The sequence below is a fragment of the Apium graveolens genome, chromosome 3 (genome assembly GCF_009905375.1).
Source record: "Apium graveolens cultivar Ventura chromosome 3, ASM990537v1, whole genome shotgun sequence".
Taxonomy (NCBI): domain Eukaryota; kingdom Viridiplantae; phylum Streptophyta; class Magnoliopsida; order Apiales; family Apiaceae; genus Apium; species Apium graveolens.
In genome coordinates this window covers 30,876,710-30,899,797 of record NC_133649.1, presented here as the reverse complement: position 1 = coordinate 30,899,797, position 23,088 = coordinate 30,876,710, and the positions used below count along the sequence as shown (strand labels likewise).

The following is a 23,088-nucleotide window of genomic DNA, read 5'->3' as shown; positions in this document are numbered from 1 at the left end:
ATACATTTTTATCTCTTAGACATATTATGACCAATTATCCCTCTTTATCAAAGACGGAATAATGAGATGGATAAAATGTAACCTTGCATCCATTATCACAAAGTTGGCTAATAGAGATCAAGTCATGCTTTAATCCTGTCATGTGCAGTGAAAAACCACAATCAAGATACCATACAACTTTCTTTGCAACAAGGCACACTTATACGAAAGATTAATTAAACATTTTGGTACCCTTCTTACTTGAGGGTCCGGGTGTTAGTACATCATATTGAATATAAAAACCTAGGTATAAGATATTCGTCATTTATGCCGAATAGATTTTAAGATGCTTGAATCCTATCACTACACCATAGATTGGCTTTCTCAACCAGATTTCAAAACTTTCTTTCAAAAACGTTGCTATTGGGATAGGAGTTCATGTCTATTGCAAGGGGTTTTAAAAATATTGCGATTGAACCAATAAATCTTGGGGGATGTTACACAAGGCATGCAATTACAATGCTTTACGTAACCGTTGCAATATATAGAAGATTTGGGCCAAAAATTTAAGCGGGCTTTCTGAAAATTTTATTAGACTTAGCAAAATTTTAAGCGGGCTTTCTATAAAAAAAATTCTCGGCTAAAGAAAAAAGTAATAAACAAAAACACACAGTCTCAAACACAAACACACACTCTCAAACGCTCTTAACTCCCCGAAACTCACACGCTCTCAAACACACAAACACACTCGAACACATAAACATGACGAAGGAGGAGATTTAAAGCTTAGAGGAGTTTAAAGCACGAAAGGTTCATTTTTTCCCAAATTTTCTTTTCTAGAAATGTTCATTTTTTGTAGATGGGTGTTCTATTATTTCCAGATGGGTGTTAATTCATGCTTCTTTATTTATGTTTTCACTCAATTAAGTGTTAACTAGGGTTTAATTGTCTGTCAATTATTGATTCTTGCATTTCGTTTTACATGTATGTGGTAATTAGAGTTATTTGGGTATTATTGTTACATGTATGTATGAAATTAGGGTTAATTTGTTAATATTTTGTGTTAAATAGGATTTACATGTATTTGTTAAATTTAAATGCCCTATTTTTTTATTTTTAATTTGGTCCACGGTTTAAGTGCCCTATTTTTTTAGTATATGTGTATGCCCTGTTTTTAAATGTGTTGTTTATGTGAAATTTTGTAGAAAATAGGTTTGAAAATATGAAATGGATATTACATCCTAAACAAAGTGAAGAATATCGTAATGGGGCTAAGAAATTTATTACAAATGCATTCTCTAATTTTGGTGTTGGAAATTAAGTACAATACCCCTGAAAGGACTGTAGTAATCGCTTTTGGTAGTCCATAGATGATGTGTATGATCATCAAGTCTGTAAGGGTCCTTAGCCATCATTCGTTGATTGGATATACGAGATTTTAACCTCTAAGTACCAAAATAAATCAGATCAGGGCTGTGACAGAGGGTTTGGGTTAGGTAATGATTTTGATGAGATGATGGATAATACGTATAAATATAATGATGATTGTAGAGGTAAGAAGGGGGTTAATCAGGATGCAAGTAAATTTTATGGGCTTGTTGAAGAGGGAAAATAACCTTTATATCCCGAGTCAAAAAAATTACTTGTTTAGGTTTTATAGTAAATCTTTACCAGTTGAAGTGAATTCATGGATTTACCGAGTCCTCCTTTACTGCTATACTAGAGTTAATAAAGGACGGCTTCCCCGAAGTTAATCTGCCTTCATCTTTTAACACTGCCAAGAATATGATCAAAGAGTTAGGTCTACATTACCAAACAATACATGCATGTCCGAACGATTGCATGTTATATTGGGATGAAAATATAAATGAAGTTAAATACAAAGTATGTTGAATTTCAAGGTGGAAAATTATGGATAATGTCACCAGGGATGTTGATACTAGCAGTAAGGGAAAAAAGTATAACATCCCAGCAAAGGTGATGCGATACTTTCCGCTGAAACCAAGACTGCAACGCGTATTCATGTGTAAAGAATATGCTGAGCTAATGATATGGCATGATATAGGACGCATCAAAGACGGGAAGCTAAGGCATCCAGCCGATGCCGAGGATCGGAAGTCACTGGATGCTAGATATCCAGATTTTACGGTTGAAAATCAAAATGTTAGGTTAGGATTAGCGGCGGATGATTTCAGTCCTTACCGAACTATGAGTTTAACTCACAGCACCTGGCCAGTTATCCTGGTTAATTATAATCTACCCCTTGGTTGATTATGAAACTAAATAACATAATTTTTTTAACTTTAATCCCCGGACCTGTGTATCCTGGTAATGAAATAGATGTTTATATGCAGCCATTGGTTTCCGAATTAAAAGAATTGTGGGATGTGGGTATAGAAACTTATGATCCCTTTTCTGATAAAACATTCACGTTACGTGCGAGCTTACTATGGACCATAAGTGATTTTCCGGGGTATGCAGTTTTATCAGGTTATAGTACAAAGGGTAAATTAGGTTGTCCAAACTGTCATTATTGCACATCGTCTACCTATTTGAAGCATAGCCGAAAAGTCTGTTATATGAACCATAGAAAATTCCTTCCACCTGACCATAAGATTAGGTTTGACAAAAGAAGATTTAACGATCAAATCGAGACAGAGTTTTGTCCACCACCGTTAACTGGAGCATAAATTGAAGAACTATTACGTGGATATAAGAATAATTTTGGGAAGCAAATGAAACAAAAGAAGACTTCAGATTGCCCTTAGAAAAAGAAGTCTATATTCTTTGAATTATCATATTGGAGTGGTCATCTAATCCGACATAACCTAGATGTCATGCACATTAAGAAGAATGTGTGCGACAAAATATTAGGAACTTTGTTAAATATTAGTGGCGAGAGTAAAGATAATCTAAATGCTCATTTTGATATATAAGAGATGGGCATCCGTAAGGTTCTTTATCCCGTGTTATCCGCTGATAACAAGCATTATGAAATCAGCGCGGCTACTTTTGGCATGACAAAAAAAGAAAAAGAAATTTTTTGCTCGGTGTTGTTAAATGCTAGGCTACCTTATGGATGCGCATCTAATATCAGTCGTTGTGTGTAAATGAGTGAAAGAAAAATCTACGGATACAAAAGTCATGATGCACATTTTATTCTTCAATACTTACTATAATTTGTTGTGATTAGAACATTGGATCCAAAGGTTGCAATACCTTTGATTAGGCTGGGTTAATTTTTTAGGGGCATATGTGGGAAAGTTATAGATATGGAGGATGTTCCGAAGTTGCAAGAGGAAATTATAGAAATACTTTTCCAATGTGAAATAATCTTTCCACCAGCATTCTTTGACATTATGGTTCACCTTCCAATTCACTTATGCAAAGAGGTTGAACTAGGAGGACCGGTACATCTTAGATGGATGTTTGGAATCGAACGATATTTGTGCAAATTAAAGTCATATGTTCGTAATAGGAGCAAACCAGAAGGGTGCATAGCTGAAGGGTACTTGGTCGAAGAGTGCTTGAGCTTTTGTTCTCGGGTTTTAAGTGATGAAAGGGAAACAAAACATACTGAAGGTAAAGAAAATTTGGGATAACCCATTGGGTCCAGGAGAAACAAAGATGGAAAGGCTATTCATTTAGGGGAAAAGCAATGGGATGCCCATCGATATATACTCTTTAACTGTGGTGACATGGAGGTCGAGAAACTGATAAAGTATGTTTCTTTTCATACTTTTTGTATAAGTATATAAGAGTAGTGTATGTAAAATATATGTATCAATGGTGCATTTTATGTTTAAAACTGCAGGGAACACCGTACCCTATATGATACTCATGGAAAGTCAAAAAAGTACAACCGAGAGAGGACACATACAAAAGAATTTCATAATTGGTTAAAAGAAGAGATTAATAAAAAAAAGGGGTGTTCACAATAATTGTTAAGTCCGACAAAGGGGCCTCAACGAGCAGCTAAAAAGCACACTGGTTATATAATTAATGGGTTCAGATTCCACAAGTTTTGCAAGTGCAAAAGATCAAAATCCAATAATTAGGGATGTTAGTTACTATGGATCAATTGAAGAAATTATTGAAGTTGATTATTGGGGTGCATTGAATGTAGTTTTGTTTAACTGTTGTTGGTATCGTAAGGACAAAGATTGTTGTGGGCTCACACGAGTCAATTTCAATAGATTATACCAAAAAGGTGATCCATTTGCTTTAGTTACGCAAGTACAACAAATTTTTTATATTCAAGATTGTATGGAATAACATTTATATTATGTTGTTAAAAAAATGCCGAGGGAGTGTAATGATAAATTACAAGGAAGTGATGTTCTTGAGGAAGTCAGTGGGCCTACTATGCATGATGTGCCAATACATTTTTATAAGGAAAATCAGACAGCTGATGATGTCAATTGGTATAGAGACGACATATTCCTATTAATGATGAGCAAGAAAATGAAGAACTTGGCGAATGACCGGACTTGAATTAGTTGTTGTATTTTGCATTTGCTGCTACTTGTAGTGTGACTTTTTTTATCAGTACTTGAATTAGTTGTATCTTGAATTGGCTACTACTTTTGCATTATGATATTAATATCAGCACTTTTTATTTTGTATTTGTTGTTACTTGTAATGTGTTTTTTTATCGTACTTAAATTAATGTAATGAATTTTGATATTAATATCAACACTTTTTATTTTGTATTTTTTGCTACTTGTATTTTGTGTAATTATATCCCCCTAGTCATTTCTACATTGTGCCATTAGTTCTTTCACTAATTAATTTTTTTATATTTTAATTTCAGGATGGCGGACTATTTCCTTCTCAGGTTTCATCACAAGGGCCAGTTTCTGAAAACTAAATACCAAGGTGGCATTTGTACAAAGATTCCTAATGTCATGGAAGTTGATAAATTTTCATTCTCGTTAATTATGGAGCATGTAATGGAAGACTGCAAATACACCAAAATTGGAGGACTTTATGTCAAGAAAGCTGGAGGTGGTTGGAAAATTATTACTAATGATGCTGAGGCAATAGAACTCGTAAAAGGATTGGCTGATGGTGTCTATTTTGATCTATATATCAATACTGTTGTTGACAAAGCAATAGAGCCGATAAAACAAATGCTGCATCATGTGATAATACAACCACAGGCAAGTTTCTTTGAAGGTAAAACTGTATTTCTCAAATCATGTTTATTACAAATATATTTGAGTTGTAAAATGTATCTGTTTTTTGTCTTTGCTATTTTTCTAGGTCAAGAATTGCAATTGAAACGCAAGTTTGTGACAATACAAGGGCTTCAACAAGAACATGCTGAGAAGAAGCAATTGGAAAATGATAGCCAACAGTTGGTCGTTGAGAAGTCGGGACCGAGAGAAGAAGTTGCAGTTGTACAAGAAAATGCACAGAAGAAGAAACCGACCGATTGCATGTTGGTTGTTGAAGGTGAATGGCATCACGCAACAAAAAAGGCAGCCAAAAAGATAAAAAAAAAGAATGCAAAAGGAAATGCTGAAAAAGCAATTCACTCGGAGGTAATTTAGTTTAAAATAAAATGTTGAATGCTCTGTTTTTTCTATTTTATTTACCATAGTATTTTAGATTATTATCTGTTTGTTAAGGTTTGCTGTGTCATTTTGCCCCTCTATTTTAGATTGATTTAATGGAGGAAAAAAGAAGAAAAAGGGCTGCAGAAAATCAGAGGTACTTAGAGGAGAAATGAATAAAACAATTGGCCTATAGTTTAATTTCTGAGAAATTGAAAAAAGCAAAAAAATCACTTGAAGAGTGCCCGTCCGAGTGTGACAGAGAATATACTCTAGGCCATGATAGCTTGGAAAATAGTGAAAATGAAGAAGTTCCCACGATACATGTATCACTATTAAATGCATGTTTTGTTTTAATTATTTATTTATATTTTCATGATGATATTTTCTATGGAAATTGATTAATTTATTCTATGTTTTATGTTTATGCAGAAAATAGAAAAAGTGCGGAAGGTGAAGGCTGTCACCAAGCCATCGACGCGTTTGACGCGTTCACAAACATTGAATAATATTGCGGCTACACATGAGGTACGATAAGTTTAAATTAATTTTACTTTAGCATTTTCTTCGAATAATATGCATCTTAACATTTATAAGAAAATGACCTTATGTTAAACTTGAACAATCTTTTTATATATAATAATGTGAAAACTGTATTATAGAGTGAAGAAAATGATATGAAAATTTGTTACACGTGTTTTGCTTTGAGATTAAGTAAAATATTCTAACTAACTAATTATATAATCCAATGAGTCGTATTTAACTTGTTTTAACATTAATAAGAACATGACCCTCCAATTTATTTGCCTTACTTTTTCCAAGGCCAATGTGGAAGAGATTGTGCAACCAGTACATGGTGATCTGGGACCATTACCACCTCCCCCACCGTTACCTACTGATTTGGCACAATTTAAAAAACTAAAAAGGGAAATGGATAATGATGGAGTTGGTACGATGGGCACATATATAGCACTAAAAAAACTCAGCTGGAACAGGAAGCCACACATGTCGTTGATGCTGAAGAAGAAGATTTGGGGAAAATTGATGACACTTACAATTGTTGGAGGTATAATTCACCACATACCAAAGAGATTAGATATTTTCTAGCAATTTATGATTATAGTTTTGTTTATCTTCTTTGATAGATACAACTAAACCCAAGAGGTGTAGAGGACCTTCAAATATGAATCATGCCTTCACAAGAAAATTAGAAGACATACCCGTGATTACCTTGAATAAAAAGCTTCAACCGGTGGATGAAAGTAGTAAAATAAGAGCCGAGTTGAGTAGCTTTATGGGGACTCTAGCAAGGCAATGTGTGCCACTTGATTATATTAATTGGAGTGTGGTTCCTGAAAGCCATAAAAATAGTTGGTGGGAGTATGTCCAGGTGAACACCATCAAATATATTTTCTTAGTTTCTGCTTTACATGTTGAGTTTTGTTATTTTGTGATCATTGTTCAATTGGATATATTTTGCATATTTTGTATAGACAAAGTATATCATTCCCGAGGAAGGTAAAGGCTGGGTACTTAGGACTATGGCTGAGTTGTGAGGATTTATAAGAGTCGTGTCAAGGCGGAATATTATACCAAATACAGTCTTGATGTGGAAAGACTGCAGAACAGGCCTGCCTCGATTCCATTTGAAAAGTTCAAGGTTTTGCTCGAGTATTGGGGTGATGAAGATGTGCAGACCAAAGCTGTAACAAGTGCTGGAAATCGGAAAAAGGTCACTGATGTGCATAATGCTGGTGGCACAAGTTTCGCAAAGAATGGAAAAGATATGGTATGCCAATATTTGAGAATCTTAAGAATTGTGCTTAATTTAAATTTACAAATACTAATAAGTCGTATAATTTTTTCTGCTACACTCTATCTTTTATATTAGAAAAATAAAAAGAAGATACCTTAGACCCCTAGAAAAGGACATAATTACCCTTAGACTCACAAGAATCCTACTGAAGTACCACATCAGTTATTTTCTTGTCGCAAATATGCATGAATTGTAATTTTTACATACTCATATTTAGATCATTCGTAGGTCGAAGGTGATGCAGCAGAAACTGGTGGTGACAGTGAAGTGGAAGAAGTTCAGCTGGACTTTGATGGTCATGGGCAAAACTAGTTGGTTAGAAGGACTGACATAACGAGGAAAACTAAGAAAGATGCTATGAAAATTGAGAGGACAAATTTAGCAAAACTAGAAAAGCTAAGGGAGGAGTTAGCTTCTAAAATGGAGGAGAAAATGAACTAAAAAGTGGAGAAGATATGAGGATAGTTGGCCGAGGAGAATTTGTCGCTGAACATCAATGTAAAAGAATTGTTGGTCGACGCTTGTGAAGAGGCAGTTCCACTTGAAGAAAATTGAAGATTTAGTACTACTACATATTTTGTTTTGTGTAATTTTAACTTAAGATTATGATCGTGTGAACTTAACTTTACTATTTTTGGTTAAGACCTTTATATTTTTGTTAGACTTGGTTTTTATGTGGATGTTGGAACACCAGAAGTTGTGAAAACTGCTATTTGTGGATTATTGTTGGATTGTGTTGTGGATATACCAATTAAGTTTGGTGGCTGTTAAAGAAATCTAAAGGTCATGCCCATTTTTTTTTAAAAAAATTATGTTATAGTAGAGCGTAAAATGGTTGCCATATACTTCAATTTTGTTAACAAACTATGTTACAATTAACTCGAAATATGTTGCAATTAACTTGAAGTATGTTGCATAAGTCCATGTATTGCAATAATTATAAAAAAAAAGTTGGAAAACAATGTTGCCATAGGCAGCCTCATGTATTGCAATGCTTTTATATTAATTGCTATTAATGTAAAAACGTTGCTATAAACTAAATTTGCAACTTCTTTACTCTGTTGCAATATGGTCCCAAATTCGTTATCATAAGCCGTTATGGCAACGAGACCAAACGTTACGCCTATTTTTTCAAGATACGTTGCCATAGACCATATTGCAATGAATTTGTACCATATAGCAACACCTTTTTAGGGTTGTTATAGGCAATCTATGGTGTAGTGTATTTGAAATGTGATAGGGACTCCGTCGAGGAGCATATTTCTCATTTCTAGGAACAATATTAGCATTTACAAGTCTCGTATATGTAAGATGGTTCATGTGTTATCTATATGAATTATCATGATAATGCATATTATGATCAACACATGATCTATTATTTTTTACATAATTATGCCTTGATCTATTTTACAAATGGCTTGTATTCCTAGGCATAAAATAAGCATTTATCTTATGAGTTTGATCATAACCATTAGAATTCTTGTTCATATGTCCTTGTTTAGGAATATTTAAAAATCGACTAAAATTAGTACTTGTACTAGCTTGATTTTTGACGTTCTGTTGTTGAAAACTAATTGGTTCTTGATGATAATGAAACTTTAATTGCTTCTTTTCATTTTTAACCATTTTTGTTTTGTTTTGAATAAATTTCGTTTCATTAGTTTTCTTTGTAAGTTCACTTTTAGGAATCCATTTATACTTTCCGTTTCATTCACCCTTTTTAGCTTTGCAATATAGACTAGCTTGTTTGTTCTTTATTACAATATGAACATTTGTTCGAAGATGACTTTGGAGATTCATCCTTTGAGGCTTTAGGAATTTGAACTTCTCGTTTAGGTGGAGAGTTCGAATCGTATCCTAAATCTTCCAGGTTATGTGATTCCTTAAAGTTAAATTACATTGAATCTAATATAACATTAGTCTTAGTGAATTGTTTAACAGTTCTCTCAAGATTTTCATTTTCTCTTAATAAGATATTAATCCTATTATTTAGAAAGGTTTCTTGATGATCTAGTTGATCTATGAGCTTATTGTTATTTTCGGTTTGAAGATTATAATCTTCCAATGCAACCACTTTAAGTTCCGATATAACTTGTTCTCGTTCATTAAGTTTGGTTTTGAACTTACTAGTCACTTCCGTAAATTCGTAATCCTTTTGTGCTAGGATACCTTGGTAGTCAAATTCCTTTTCTTTAAAGGCTTCATGAAGCTCTTTTTTAACATCTCTCATTAAGGATTGTTCAAGATCTTTTATCCGTTCACTATTTTTCTCATTCTCTTAAATCAATGATTCATTTCCAATTTTTAAATTTAGGATATCTACGTGGAGATCATTAATGTTTTTGGATAATTGAATCATTTTCATTTTCCATCTCTTCTGTTTGAAGTATAAATTAAGCATTTTCGTTTTGATGTTTTTGAATTGTTTTTTAATGCTTACATCATGTTTCAAATGTTCATTTTGAAAAGAGAGAAAATCGTATTACTCTATGTCTTGAATTAAGTATCGGCGAACCGAGTGACCTCTTTTTACAGTTCAACATTTATTTCTCACATTTTATTCCTTTCCGAATTGATCATATTAAATCGTTGATTAATATCGTAATGACTAGGTTTCATTCTTTTTACAAGAAGAAATAGATCCAATAAGTTTAAGTCAGTATGAACAATACTAGAAAAATTTAAATCAAGATCATTACTACTATTACAAGAAGCCGAATTATTTAAAGGATTAAGGCTTACCTCTTGATGAATAATGGAGCTTTCCTTCAATGTTTCTTCGTTACCAATCGCCATCAAGCACAAGTTGACAACTCCCTCATTTTGTTAGAGAGCTTCTTCATCTTCACTTAAGTCTCATCCATTTTCGGCTACTAGGCTTCGGCCTTTAGCCAATTTTGGACAAACCCGTTTAAAATGAACTAGTTATTTATATTTAAAACACAAATCATTTTCTTCTTCAATTGATGGTTCCTTAGGCTTAGGTGCAACATAATTATTCAAAAAATTCAAATTATTATTGTTATTATTATAACCAATATTCGGTAGTTGCATATTTTACATTTGTTAAAGTTCAAAGATAAGTAATTATTACTTTTGTAATTTGGTCTTCCTTTTGAGTTAAATATGCGTTGTTGGTTACTCGAATTAAAGAAACCTTTTTCGTATCTTTGAGCTATACTTTGCAAAACCTGACGAAGTTGTCGTGAAAGTAATGCAATCTTTTGTTCATTGAGATTTTGCAATTCTTCGTTCAACTCATCGTCATTTTCATCTTCATCGATTAAAATTACTTTTAAGGCCATATTCTTCCTTTTATCTTCGACTTTAGGAATGACATTTTCTGGAATATTATCTTCCACGTAGGCACGAAATTTATTGAATAAGCTACCGATTGAATATGAATTTAGGTTATGCATTTCTTTTATTATGGTAATTTTAACTTTCTAATTAAGAGGTGAAACTTTTAAATTTATACAATTTTTATGGTTTGTAGTATAAGCTTGTCCGAGTTGTGAAAGTTCATCAATTATATGGGTAAATCTCTTTTCCATATTGATGATGGTCTCGCTTTCGTGGAGTTTAAAATTTTCATATTCTTGAATTAAAGTGTCCATTCATGATACTTTAATATCTTTTATACCCTCATAAGTAATGACCAATTTGTTCCACATTTCTTGTGAAGACTTGTAATTATTAACATGTTGGTATTCTTATTCTACAAGCGCACTAGTCAAGTCCGTTTCTGCTTTAGAGGCTATGTTCATTTGACTTTTTTCTTCGAGGTTATATTCACTAACTAGTTTCTCGATAAGTTCATCACCTACGGTTTTCATAGGTACAAGAACCCCATCCTCGATGGCCATCCAAACCTTGACACCTTGTGATCTTGTGTATATTTTAAAATGTGTTTTCGAAGTGGCAAAGTTTTTGCCATCAAATAGAATTGGTCGTGAACACGAGAGTTCTTTTAAATTGTGTACACAATTTAAAAGCTGTTCTTTTTACGGAACGACTTTTATGATAGTCAAAAATCCGTTATGATATACTTTTTATCGTATTTCTAGATTATCGTGATAATCGATATATAAGATTAAAAACACTGATGTGATACCAACTGATAGGTCATGTGTAAGGGTAAAGTAAGCTAGAGGGGGGGGGGGGTTGAATAGCTTATCACCTTTTTAAAATTTAGAGCTTAGCTTCTTAAATTTTTTTTCTCGTCTTTTACTTTAACTACTTGTATGCAAGTATGTTAAGTGCAGATTATAATGATATAAAAATAAGGTAGACGATACTGTCGATTTTATCCTGGTTCGTGGTGACTAATTACTCAGCAATCAGAGTCCACTCACCCCTAGTCCCGTCCCCGAACTCCTCCACGGGCTCGAGATTTTCTCTACTATAAAGAAACTCCTCTATAATTGTTATTCCCTAACAATACAACAAGAATTACAGAAGGGGGGGTTGAATGTAATTCTGGCTACTTTTTCAGATTTTAAAACAATTCTAACTCGATATATATAACAGTGTTTGATTAGCAGTTGTGCGGAATAAAGAGATGATAGAAATCAAAACACTAAGTAATAAAAACAAGAGCTTTTAAAACTTTCTGGTGGATTTGAAAGTACCCACCAGATATATATATATATATATATATATCGAATGAGAACCCTGTGAAGCTTGAATAGCTCACAACTGCTTACAAGTTTGAACAACTAAACTACAGAGATATGCTTACATGATATAGCTTGATATGTTTCTCTGAAAATGTATCTGCTTAGTTCAATTAATTTTCTACTTGCTACACTTGGTTTATATATAACCAAGTTTACATGATAATAAGACAAGATAATAAAACAAAATATATCTAGTCTAAATTCATGCTGCTTTCCTACTCTATTCCAGCATCTTTGAATATCTTCATAATTGCATCAAAATGGTAATACTTCTTTGTTCTCAAATTCCTGCTTAACAGGCTGTCACATTCCTTTTTCAAACACCCAACACATGTGACTGTGTTGTCACTGTCAACAGATATTTAAATTTGATCATCCGTCGGGTACGTGTTTATCATCCGTCATGAAGCTTTGTTGATCATCCGTCGGGTAGCTTTGTTGATCATCCGTCAGGTAGATATTTGTCACTTGACTCTATTTCACTTATACAGAATTACAAGACATCTCATATTTACAATTAATCAACCTATTCTGAATATCCACTAGTAGTTAACATGATTCATATACTCCTACAGAATCTACACAAAGTTGTTTGCAGAAATATGCTACAATTCTTATTATTACATAAGCTACTCACTCGATGGATGTTAATCTGTCATTCGTAGGGACTGTAAGGTTTATCCATCGGGACTATATTAGATTATCCGTCGAGTGCTAAAAAATGCACTAAGTTAAATCTACTAAGGTGATTTGTTAAACTTATCATCAAGTTCACAATATATTCCTAACAATCTCCCCCAATTTGTAGCCATAAATTAAGAGAAACTTGATGATAACAAAACACCCTAAAAACACAGATTGAAAAATAATAGATAAAACTGATAAGTGTTATAATATTTACTGAAAATTGAACAAAGCAAAGTGTACAAAGAGTTGCTCACAATCATTATCAAGGTGCTCCTCTAGTCTGAGTTGATAAATCTATTTCCTTGATTGTCTAGATTTCTTCCCAAGCCTCCTGTTGTTCTCTTTTATCTGATTCTGGAGTTGTCTGTGGAATTCAAGTTCATCAGCTTCAGATAAATCTAACATTTCTTGTATTTCCAAAAGAGTCTCATTGCTAGAGATGCTCAGTTTGTCATCCAGTCTGAAGAATCTTCTAACTCCCTTATCATCCAAGAATTCCATCAGCCAATAAGGCCTCAAATGCACTCTCTTTCTTGTGAAGGGAATAGACAGAGTTTTTGGAAGTGCATCATTGGCTCTATTACTCCTTAGCTCCTCTATTTTCTTTAGGACTATTCTCCTTGCAGTCATATTAAATCCAAAGTTCTTCTTGAAGGATGAATAGACCTTTATCAGTACATATTGGCTTTTTTGAAGAATCCTGTGAAGTGGCCATGTAATCTCTTTCCCTCCCTGGTACTTGAACACCAGCCTTTCAGGAAGATGTTTGTAAGAATCAATCCCTCTTACTTCTTCCAATTCTTCCAAGTAGAGGTTTATTTCAGAGAACTCCTTGATGTCACAGATGTATAAGATATCTTCCTTGTTGACTGTGGGTTGAGATTTGGTTAGGGTCATGGATCTAAGAGTCTCAGGCTTCACTTTCTTGATTGCTCTAGTCTTTGTTTTCTTTGTCTTGTTGAAGATGGGAAAGTTTAATTCAGGAATTGGCAAACTATCCCAGTCTACTGGCTCATCCTTTGGAATTATGGGCTCACCATGAATATTCTTAGTTGGACCCACCACCTTGAATTCTTCAAATACCACTGAGGGTTTGATTGTCTCAGGTTGAAGTTGTAGACTTTTTGGTAATGTAATCTTCCATTTCCTCATCCCTAAAGTCCAATTTTCTCTTGATTCTTTGCTTGTACCTTGGTTTCTTTATCTGTTGGGTTTCCTGTTGCATTTTCTGATCTTGAGGTTCAACAATCATAGATGGTTTTGCAGAAATCTCAGTTGTAGTCTTCACATCTTGAAGTTTGGCCAAGATTGCAGCTTGCTCCCTCTTTTATTTGAGCTTTCTTAGCATCTAAGGCAGCCTGCTTCTTTTCTTTCCCGATTCTTTCTTTCTCTTCCTTCTTAGCTTCTACAAACAGAGGGTGTTCAACCACCACACAAATTTCTTTACCATTTCTGTAGATTTTGGCAATTCTTTTTTTAAGTGCTAAATCAGTAGGATCTTTGAAAAATGCAATTGACCTAGCCAACAACTTCTTCTTATATGGCCTAGGTGTCTCAAACATAGTGTCCATAGGATTTTTGTCAGAGAGCTTTGAGTAGTTTCTTTTAGGCTTTAGGACCAGATTTGCCTTTAGAGATTTGATGCAAGAAGTTTGACCCTTTTCCAGATAATTCAAACTCATCTCATTCACATAAATCTTCTTGACTTTAGAGTGATGATTAAAGATTTTGTCTGATTTTTGAATTGGTCCAAATTTCTGTTGAATTTCTTCATCTATTCTTCTCCATTTTTCTTTTAGTTCCTTCTCAGCTGTTGCTACATCAATCTTTAGCAGTTTGTCATTTGATTCCAGTTTTGCTGGTGCCAGATTTATGATATCAATGCTGTCCATACCTGGTGGCTTAGTGAAAGCAATTGTTGGCACAATTACTTTGTTAACTTGAGCTGTTTCTCCCCCTCACTTGATGAGACTTTCTCCCCTTTTTTGATAATATCAAGTTGTTGAGTGGAAGGGAGTTGAGCAGTCACCAACTGTTGGAGTAGAGCAGTCTGAGTTTCTTGGTTAGCAAGTATCTTGGCCATTGACTTCTCCATATCAAATAATCTAGAGTCCATGGCCTCAACCTTTCTATTGAGATCAGCTTCCTTCCTAAGTTTCTGAGCTATCTCAGTCATGGTGATTCCAGGAAGTCTAGCATCCAACCTTGCTATGAAATCCTGTTTTACTTCAGAAACTTCTTGCTTGATTTCATCCACACTTTGACTGTGTTGGAGAGCTTGAATCTTATGCAGCTGAAGAGCTTCAAGATATGCTATAAGTAGTCTCTTTGTGCTGACATTTGTAGATGATTGAATGGCTATTTGGGTGTCATGAATGAGCTTGAATAGTGTGGATTGGAGATGTGAGTAGGAATATTCTTTAGTTAACATCCACGCAGGAATATCCGCATCTCCCCTTATGCTCATGCTGTCTTCCTCATCATCCCCACCAGCATCCCCAAATGAGTGTTCAGCCAGTTTAAAATCACTGCCAGTAGTTGAAGGCATAACAGTGTTTGCATCATTTGCTCTTTGTAGAGATTGAGTAGTGTGTACTAAGTTGAGCATCTTTTCAGCCTCTTTATTGCCCTGTACAACTAGAGTTTGATAAGCTGTAACAGGATGAGTAAATGTCTCAGCATCCAGGGAGATAGAATCTATGACAGTTTGATATTCTTGCTGAAATAGTCTCTCCCTTTCTGCATCACTAACATTCATTGACTCACTAGCAATGGTGTCCACCTTTATCTCTCCTGTACCTGCATTTTCTTATAATCTCTCTTTTGTTACATCAAGGGTTCCCCTTGGCTTCCCACCCTCACACCCTCACCTTCACCATCTAAGGTGGGACTCTCCTCACTCACTTTTGCCAGTCCTGAAGAAATGGACTGCATAGGTTCACTCATTTTCTCACCTTTTGCCTGGGAGCAACCCAGCCTCTCACTCAATTCATTCCCTGCCTTCAATCCTAAGAGTGATTGCACTACTACTAAGTCATCTGCACTTGTCATAATTGAAGGACTTTTAAGTTGTACAAAGACTCCTGACGGATGATGAATATCCATCGGGATAGTAGTTTGGCTAGCCGATGGATGACTGCTGTTAGGCTCATCCGTCGGGATACAATCACTACTCGACGGATGAAGAATATCCACCAGGATAGAAGAAATGAATGAGTTTGGAGTGGAGACTATTGTAGACTCTGTGCAGATTAATGAAAATTTAGGCACAGATGTCTCAACAGACTCAGAAAGAATTGGCAAGTGAGCCAACAAATCTTCTAAAAGATGATGCTCACTTGCTTGGATTTTTGGCTTCTCCAATAGAGTTAAAGTTGGAGAATTTGGAAGTGATGTATTAATCATGTCAACATCCAATGAGTGTGTGGGTGAATTTGGTATTTTAGGTGCTTCAACATTAAAGATTTTGGCTGTGACTCCACATTTATTGGAGCCACATTAATCTGATTTTGAGATGGTGCAGTGACTGGGTCTTTAGCAGCAGTTTGCACTATGTGTGTTCCCTGTGCATCCCCAAGGGTTTTTGATCTTTTCTTTCTAGCATAAATCTGTGGTGAACTTGTGTCCCTAACCCTCTTGGTCTGTGCTCCTGGTTGGGAGCATGTTTCAATAATAATATCCTTTTGGGAGGATGAAACTAGAATTGAGCTTATATCCTTATTAATAACCATAGTTTGTTGGGAAACTGTAGTGTGGCTAGGCTTGGGTACACTAAACTCACTAGCCTTATCCTTAGGGCTTTCTTGATTTTCACCCTTTCCCTCACCTTGCTCACTCTCCTTCACACTCCCCTCTTTGTGTTTAGTAGATTTTGCAACTGATTTCTTTTGAGAGAAACCAGAGGGGCTTTCTTAGATTTGGATTTAGAAATTGTTGTTTTGGTAGCTTGGGTAGGCATCTGTTGGGTCATTGACAGAGTTGCCATGGCTATACTTGAAGGCAAACAAATATGTGAGGTTGGAAGAGTGGAGACAATGGTGCTTACCTCACTTACATGAGGTCCCCCCATGATTGGAAAGTAGTGGAGAAACACCTCTTTGTGGTGACTTCCCTGTTGAGATCAACAATGACTCTCCCTTCTTGAACCCAACAATTCACCTTGTTGGTTGGGTTCTCAACAGCAATATTCTCAATAAGATGGTTAGCAAGCATCATAAAGAATCTAGCATAATAGATACTTTTACTTCTCTTATTAAACCTCCTAACTTATAACCTAACTCAACAATGATCAACTCACTAAAGTGTTTCGATTATTCTAAAAATATTTTTCATCATTCCAACCGTATGGATGTCAATAGATATATATTAGTGATATAAACAAAGTTACTTATCAAAATAATTTTATTTGGTTTGCCATTTTAACAGTCAATCATGAGTTTGACTTGTACAATTAACTAATGTTTAGTTCTGAATTTGTGTTTCGAATATTTTAAAAATACTTTTGATCGAACCAACCGTATGGATGTAAATATATATATATATATTAGTGATATAACCAAAGTTATATATCAAAATAATTTTATTTGGTTTGTCATTTTAACAGTTAAGCATGAGTTTGACTTGTACAAGAAATTAGTGCTTAGTCCCTAATTGTTTTTCGATTATTTTAAAAATATTTTTTATCGATCCAACTGTATGAATGACAATATATATATATATATATTAGTGATATATTCAATGTTTCATATTAAATAATTTTATCAAAATATTTATTTTTATTCTGAAATTTCTAAAATGTCACCCAAACAAATAAATGCTGACATTAATATGGTTGTATCATGAAATAATACTTTTGAAAATTGAAAAATATCAAATATTATGTTCTAATTTATGACGGAATCCGTCATATATTATTGGCTGTCAAAAATTGAAGAAAAGTCAAATTTGTCGTCAAAATTTTGGGGAAAAAGTTAAATTTCCCTCTTTGATAAGTTACAACGAATTCTAATTTCCGTCCTAAATTGGACGATCCGATTTTTTCGTCACAAATATTTCGTCGTAAATTTAGATAAAATATTTTTTTATTTAATTCCAAGTTAAAATTTTAATAAAAATATTCAACTTACGACGAAATGCTCAAATCATTGCAAATTCAAATGTTTTTCCTTTTTTTAATCGTGTCATTCAGAATTTTATTAATAAAATACTAAATTTGTGACAGTTTTGGGTTTCATCGTTAATAATTATGATATTTTACTTTTTCCGTTGTAAGTTGGGCGCGCAATTTTTTCCGTTGTAAGTTTGCCGTCGTAAATGCCTAAATTTTTTGTAGTGCGTATAATATTACATGAATTAAATAAGTTTTTCCAATTGAACATGTACGAAGTCTTAGCTTTGAATATTCTTCTCCCATAATTTTTTCTTCACAAAATCTAATTGCCATCGTTAATATTATAGATTTACAAGTATGCCACACTAAATTACAATTTTTTTGTGAGAAATTTGCAGTATAAGAAAGATGCGCAACTCTCTTATGCCACACTTTGCAGTATCTATAAATATCTGGTGGTTACTCTTTGAATAGTCTTTGCCTTGGGTATACTATACTGAGAGGAATGGACTTGCATTTCCACATGAAAATACAAACCAGGAAAATAGGAAGGAAATTACTTGAGAAATAAATCAACAAATTAATAACAATTACGCCCCCCTATAAATATGGATGATGTAGGTAGCTAGTTTGGTACTTCCTTCTATCTTCCCAAAATCAAAGACATGGCACACTATCTTCAGCTGATCATATCATGCATCTCCCTCCTTTTCTTGCTCCTCCTTGTTCCATCCAATTCCGAAAACACTATTACTACCTTCACTAAGCCACAACCTTCCGGATTCCTTAAGCATCTTGAAGGATGCAAAAAAGGTGAAACTCTTTCCGGTCTTGGTGAGCTAAAAAAATATCTAAACAAATTCGGATACCTAGATTATCATTCTTCAAAAGCTCACGATAATGACGAATTTGATGATTTTCTTGAGGCTGCAATGAAGACCTATCAGGCCAACTATAATCTCAATGTTACAGGGACTCTAGATTCTGAAACGGTATCAAAGATGGCAATGCCAAGGTGCGGAGTGCCGGATATAGTTAATGGAACTAATACCATGAAATCAAACAAAAAAAGATATCACCACCACAGCAGTCCTAAAAAACTCCATACAGTCTCTCATTATAATATTTTTCCAGGCTCCCCTAGATGGCCAGTTGGTAAGACAACTCTTACTTACTGGTTTGATGGCACTACACCTTCAAACGCTAAACCGGCCTTTGTTAGAGCATTCAATAGATGGGCTTCCATTACACAATATTTCAGTTTCTCAGAAACACAGAATTCAGAAAGCTCAGATATAAAGATTGGTTTCGCAAGGGGTAACCATGGGGATGGAGATCAGAACTCATTTGATGGTCGAGGTAGAACTCTCGCACATGCATTTCCACCTACAGACGGAAGGCTTCATATCGATGCAGATGAATCATTTTCTATAGGGGCTGTTCCTGGTTATCATGATTTGGTGAGTGTTGCTATGCATGAAATTGGTCACCTTCTTGGACTTGATCATAGCACCATTGAAAATGCACTAATGTATCCAAGCATTTCTACAGGAGTCTCGAGAGATATACAAGATGATGATCTTGAGGGAATCAGGGCGTTATATAACTTTTAGACAACACTTCTCTCTTTTTATGCATGGTGTATGAATGTGTATCTTCTGGGAAATGTTTCATTTTGCTGCATGATGTACTATGTACGTTTGTATTTTTCTATATATGTGATGTGAAGTATACCAATAATTATGTTTTATAGAAGTGAGATTTACATTTATAGTAATTACATATATAATAAATAATTAATTATAAACGGATTTAATATTTCATTTCTCAGTATTGTTTGAATTATTAAATATGCTATATATTATATAGATATATGACATTAAATATACTCTTTTAATATATTTTTGTTCATATAGATAGGCAAATGTGGATTAAAATAAAAAAAATTGGATTTATCAGCACACCCGCTTCTGAAAGACCAACATCCATAATTTTTCTTTAGAAATAGTGCAGAGGTACATGTTATGCCCAAACATCTGGGAGGAAGGATGTCGCAATATCACGATGGGAGTTTTTACGATGGAAGTTCTGAAGAAGATTCTGATCATGGCTATGAATATGAACCCTACGTTCCGCCCATGACTGACCGTCCCACACCGGACGTTGGAGGACAGCCGCCTGTGCTCATCAGCAACGCCGACTTGTTGAAACAACTGTATCGCATGGACGACGCTTTGAATGGTTTCGATTCAAGGTTAAGCACCGTAGAACGGCGCAAGGGCAGGAGGGGTCTTCGCCACAACCGAGCGGCTCAGGCGCCTGGAAAAGCACCCGTGACAGATAGGGATGTCTCGGCCGACCATGACCACACTGAAAGAGGGCGTGTGCCGATAACCCCGCGACGCCTAGACTATTCTAATGACACGTCCCCGATCATTGAGCTAGTGGAAGAAGATGCTGATGGACGGGAAGTTCTGCGAACAGATAACCAGGGAGCCACCCATCCGCACCGCTCTGGATGTAGTCTCGAGGAACGCCGGCAGGCGGAGTCAATGCCGGAGAATCAGCCACGAGGCTTCGCAGCTCTGAAAGATCGCTTGGGGATTCGCTTGGGTGATGACGATTTGAGAATGGTATTACTTGAATGGCAGAGAGAAGCTGATCGCGGAGATGTGACGCCCCATAATACAACGCGTGTGCCCCTGAATTCCCAGGAAAATCGGGAGCGGCACCGCGATCCAACGCGTGTGCCCCCGAATCCCTAGGAAAATCGGGAGCGGCACCGCGATCATGAGAGAGCTCCTCCCCGCAGATCGCTGGATCGATATGGACGTGGGTATGGAAACGATCGATGGAGAAGGCCTCAATGGAGAGGATGAGGTGGAGGCCGAGGCAGATATTTAGACGGATACCGTCGTGGCAATTACCGCGGACACCTTGATTCCCGCTGGAATAACTAAGAAGAGGGCTATGATTATGTGGAACATGATGATCCCAGGAATATAGAAAACTATGATCGCGGTACGGTTCGAGGCCGCGACCAAGGTGGGGAAGAGAATCAAGGGAGAAATCAAGAACGAAATCCTGAAATAATTGTAATACCTGAAGACGCCCAGAATACAAACCAGCAGCAAGCCCCTCCCGGGGGGAATCAAGTGGAAATACCTCCATTGCAACCCCAAGGTCCGCAACCTCAAATGCAGACCATTCCCGGCGTGGGAACTTTCAATGTAGGAGATCTGAAAAGGCTACTTAACCATCTCGAAGGCAGGGTGACGGCTACAGCTGAAATCCCTTCCCAATTCTCGGCAGCAGTAAAGGATGCACAATTGTCGGCCGGGTATCGCAACACTACTAGCGATCTCCGTTTCCACGGAAACTCAGATCCGGTGGAATTCCTGGGTCGTTTTAATATAGAGATGGATGTGTACCAAGTCCCGGACTTGGCTCGATGTCATCTCTTGGCGGCAACCTTTAGAGAAAGTGCCCAGCAGTGGTTTCAAAAGCTCGGGCCAGGGGTGATCACCTCGTGGGATCAGATGAAAAATTTGTTCTTAACTAATTTCCAAGCCGCGGTGAGATACGCTCCCTCTGTCACAACTCTTGCCAATGTTAGGCAAAGAGAAAATGAACGCTTAACATCGTACTTCAAAAGGTTCAACGCCGAGTCTACTAGCGTGAGGGGGGCGTCAGATGAAGCCTTAAAAAGTTTCCTGATCGCAGGATTAAGGGTTGGTTCAGATTTTTGGAAGCACTTGCAAGGGAAAGATCCGGCCACTCTCGCAGATGTCTTCGCTTTGGCGGAATCCTTTAAAGCTATAGAACAATCTTTGGCAGATGTACAACCAACCTCACAGTCGAGTCAGAGAAACAAAGGAAGGAAGAGGGATAGGTCACCAAGCCCGAGATACCGAAGGGATAGTCGAAGCCCAGACCGGATAAATACAGCAAGCACAAGGAGGGGATGGAGCCCTCCCTCAAACTATGACTACAGGACAAGCCGGTACACACCTTTGGTCGCATCTATCGACCATATCTACGAGGTAAACAGAAGTAAAGGGCTATTTAGAAAAACTGAAGCTTTATCGTCATGGCAAAGCAAAGACAAGAAAAAATATTGCAAATACCATGAATCATCTGGACATAACACGCACGAGTGCCGACATTTAAAAGACGAGATCGAAGCGCTTATCAAGGAAGGATACCTCGGAGAATGGGTAGTCAAGGAAGTAAGGAAGCACAAGGATGACAGGACAAGGGAAGAGGAAAGACGAGCCCCACGCGGGACAAACAATGATACCCCGGAGGAAAATAAATTTTTCAGAGATGGCAGTATCCGAACAATCTACGGGGGAGATCCCGGAATGGAATGCAGCAACTGAGCCTTGGAAAAATACGCTAGGGAAGCCCGGTTCAGGCCTCTCACAGATATTCATAGGGTGGAAACCCGGCCACCCAAGGTGTTTAAGGGTGAGCAAATCCAATATTGGTAAAAAAGCCCAACGACAAATGGAGAACGTGCGTGGACTTCACCGACCTAAATAAAGCATGCCCAAAAGATAGTTTTCCCCTACCAAGAATTGATCAGTTGGTCGACGCCACGGTGGGACATGCCCTGCTCAGCTTCATGGACACATACTCCGGGTATAATCAGATCCTTATGTATGAGCCTGACCAGGAGCACACCTCTTTCATCACTGATAGAGGGCTCTACTGCTATATCGGAATGCCATTTGGTCTGATCAATGCCGGTGCCACTTACCAAAGGTTGGTAAACAAAATGTTCAAGAAGCAGATTGGGAAGACTATGGAAGTGTATGTGGATGACATGTTCGTGAAATCGAAAAGGGCGGAAGATCACGTCGCCGACTTAACTGAATTGTTCCATATCCTGAGAAAATATAGGATGAAGCTAAACCCGCAGAAGTGCGTGTTCGGCGTAGAGTCGGGAAAATTCTTGGGATTCATGGTCAATAACCGGGGAAGGCCAACCCGGCAAAAATAAAAGCTCTGCTAGACATGAAATCTCCCACCAGTGTCAAACAGGTACAGTGTCTAACAGGAAGGATCGCGGCCCTAAATTGATTTGTGTCAAAGTCGTTGGATAGGTGCAAAGAATTCTTCAAAGCGATCAAAGGGAGAGGGAAAGATTTTCTGTGGACCCCTGATTGTGAAGAAGCTTTTCTAAAAATCAAAGAACAACTGGGAAATCCGCCGATATTGGCCAAGCCAGAAGACGGAGAAACATTAATTCTATAT

At 36.3% G+C, this 23,088-nt stretch overlaps 1 protein-coding gene across 1 annotated transcript; it reads left to right on the top strand.

The window, feature by feature from the left end:
- The first annotated feature begins 18,454 nt into the window (after positions 1-18,454).
- LOC141712050 (metalloendoproteinase 2-MMP-like) lies at positions 18,455-19,636 on the top strand. The gene is made up of 2 exons (XM_074514817.1): positions 18,455-19,289; positions 19,381-19,636. Exons 1-2 carry the CDS (start codon positions 18,495-18,497, stop codon positions 19,474-19,476), a joined length of 891 nt encoding a protein of 296 aa, XP_074370918.1. The 5' UTR covers positions 18,455-18,494; the 3' UTR covers positions 19,477-19,636.
- The last annotated feature ends 3,452 nt before the right edge of the window (positions 19,637-23,088 follow it).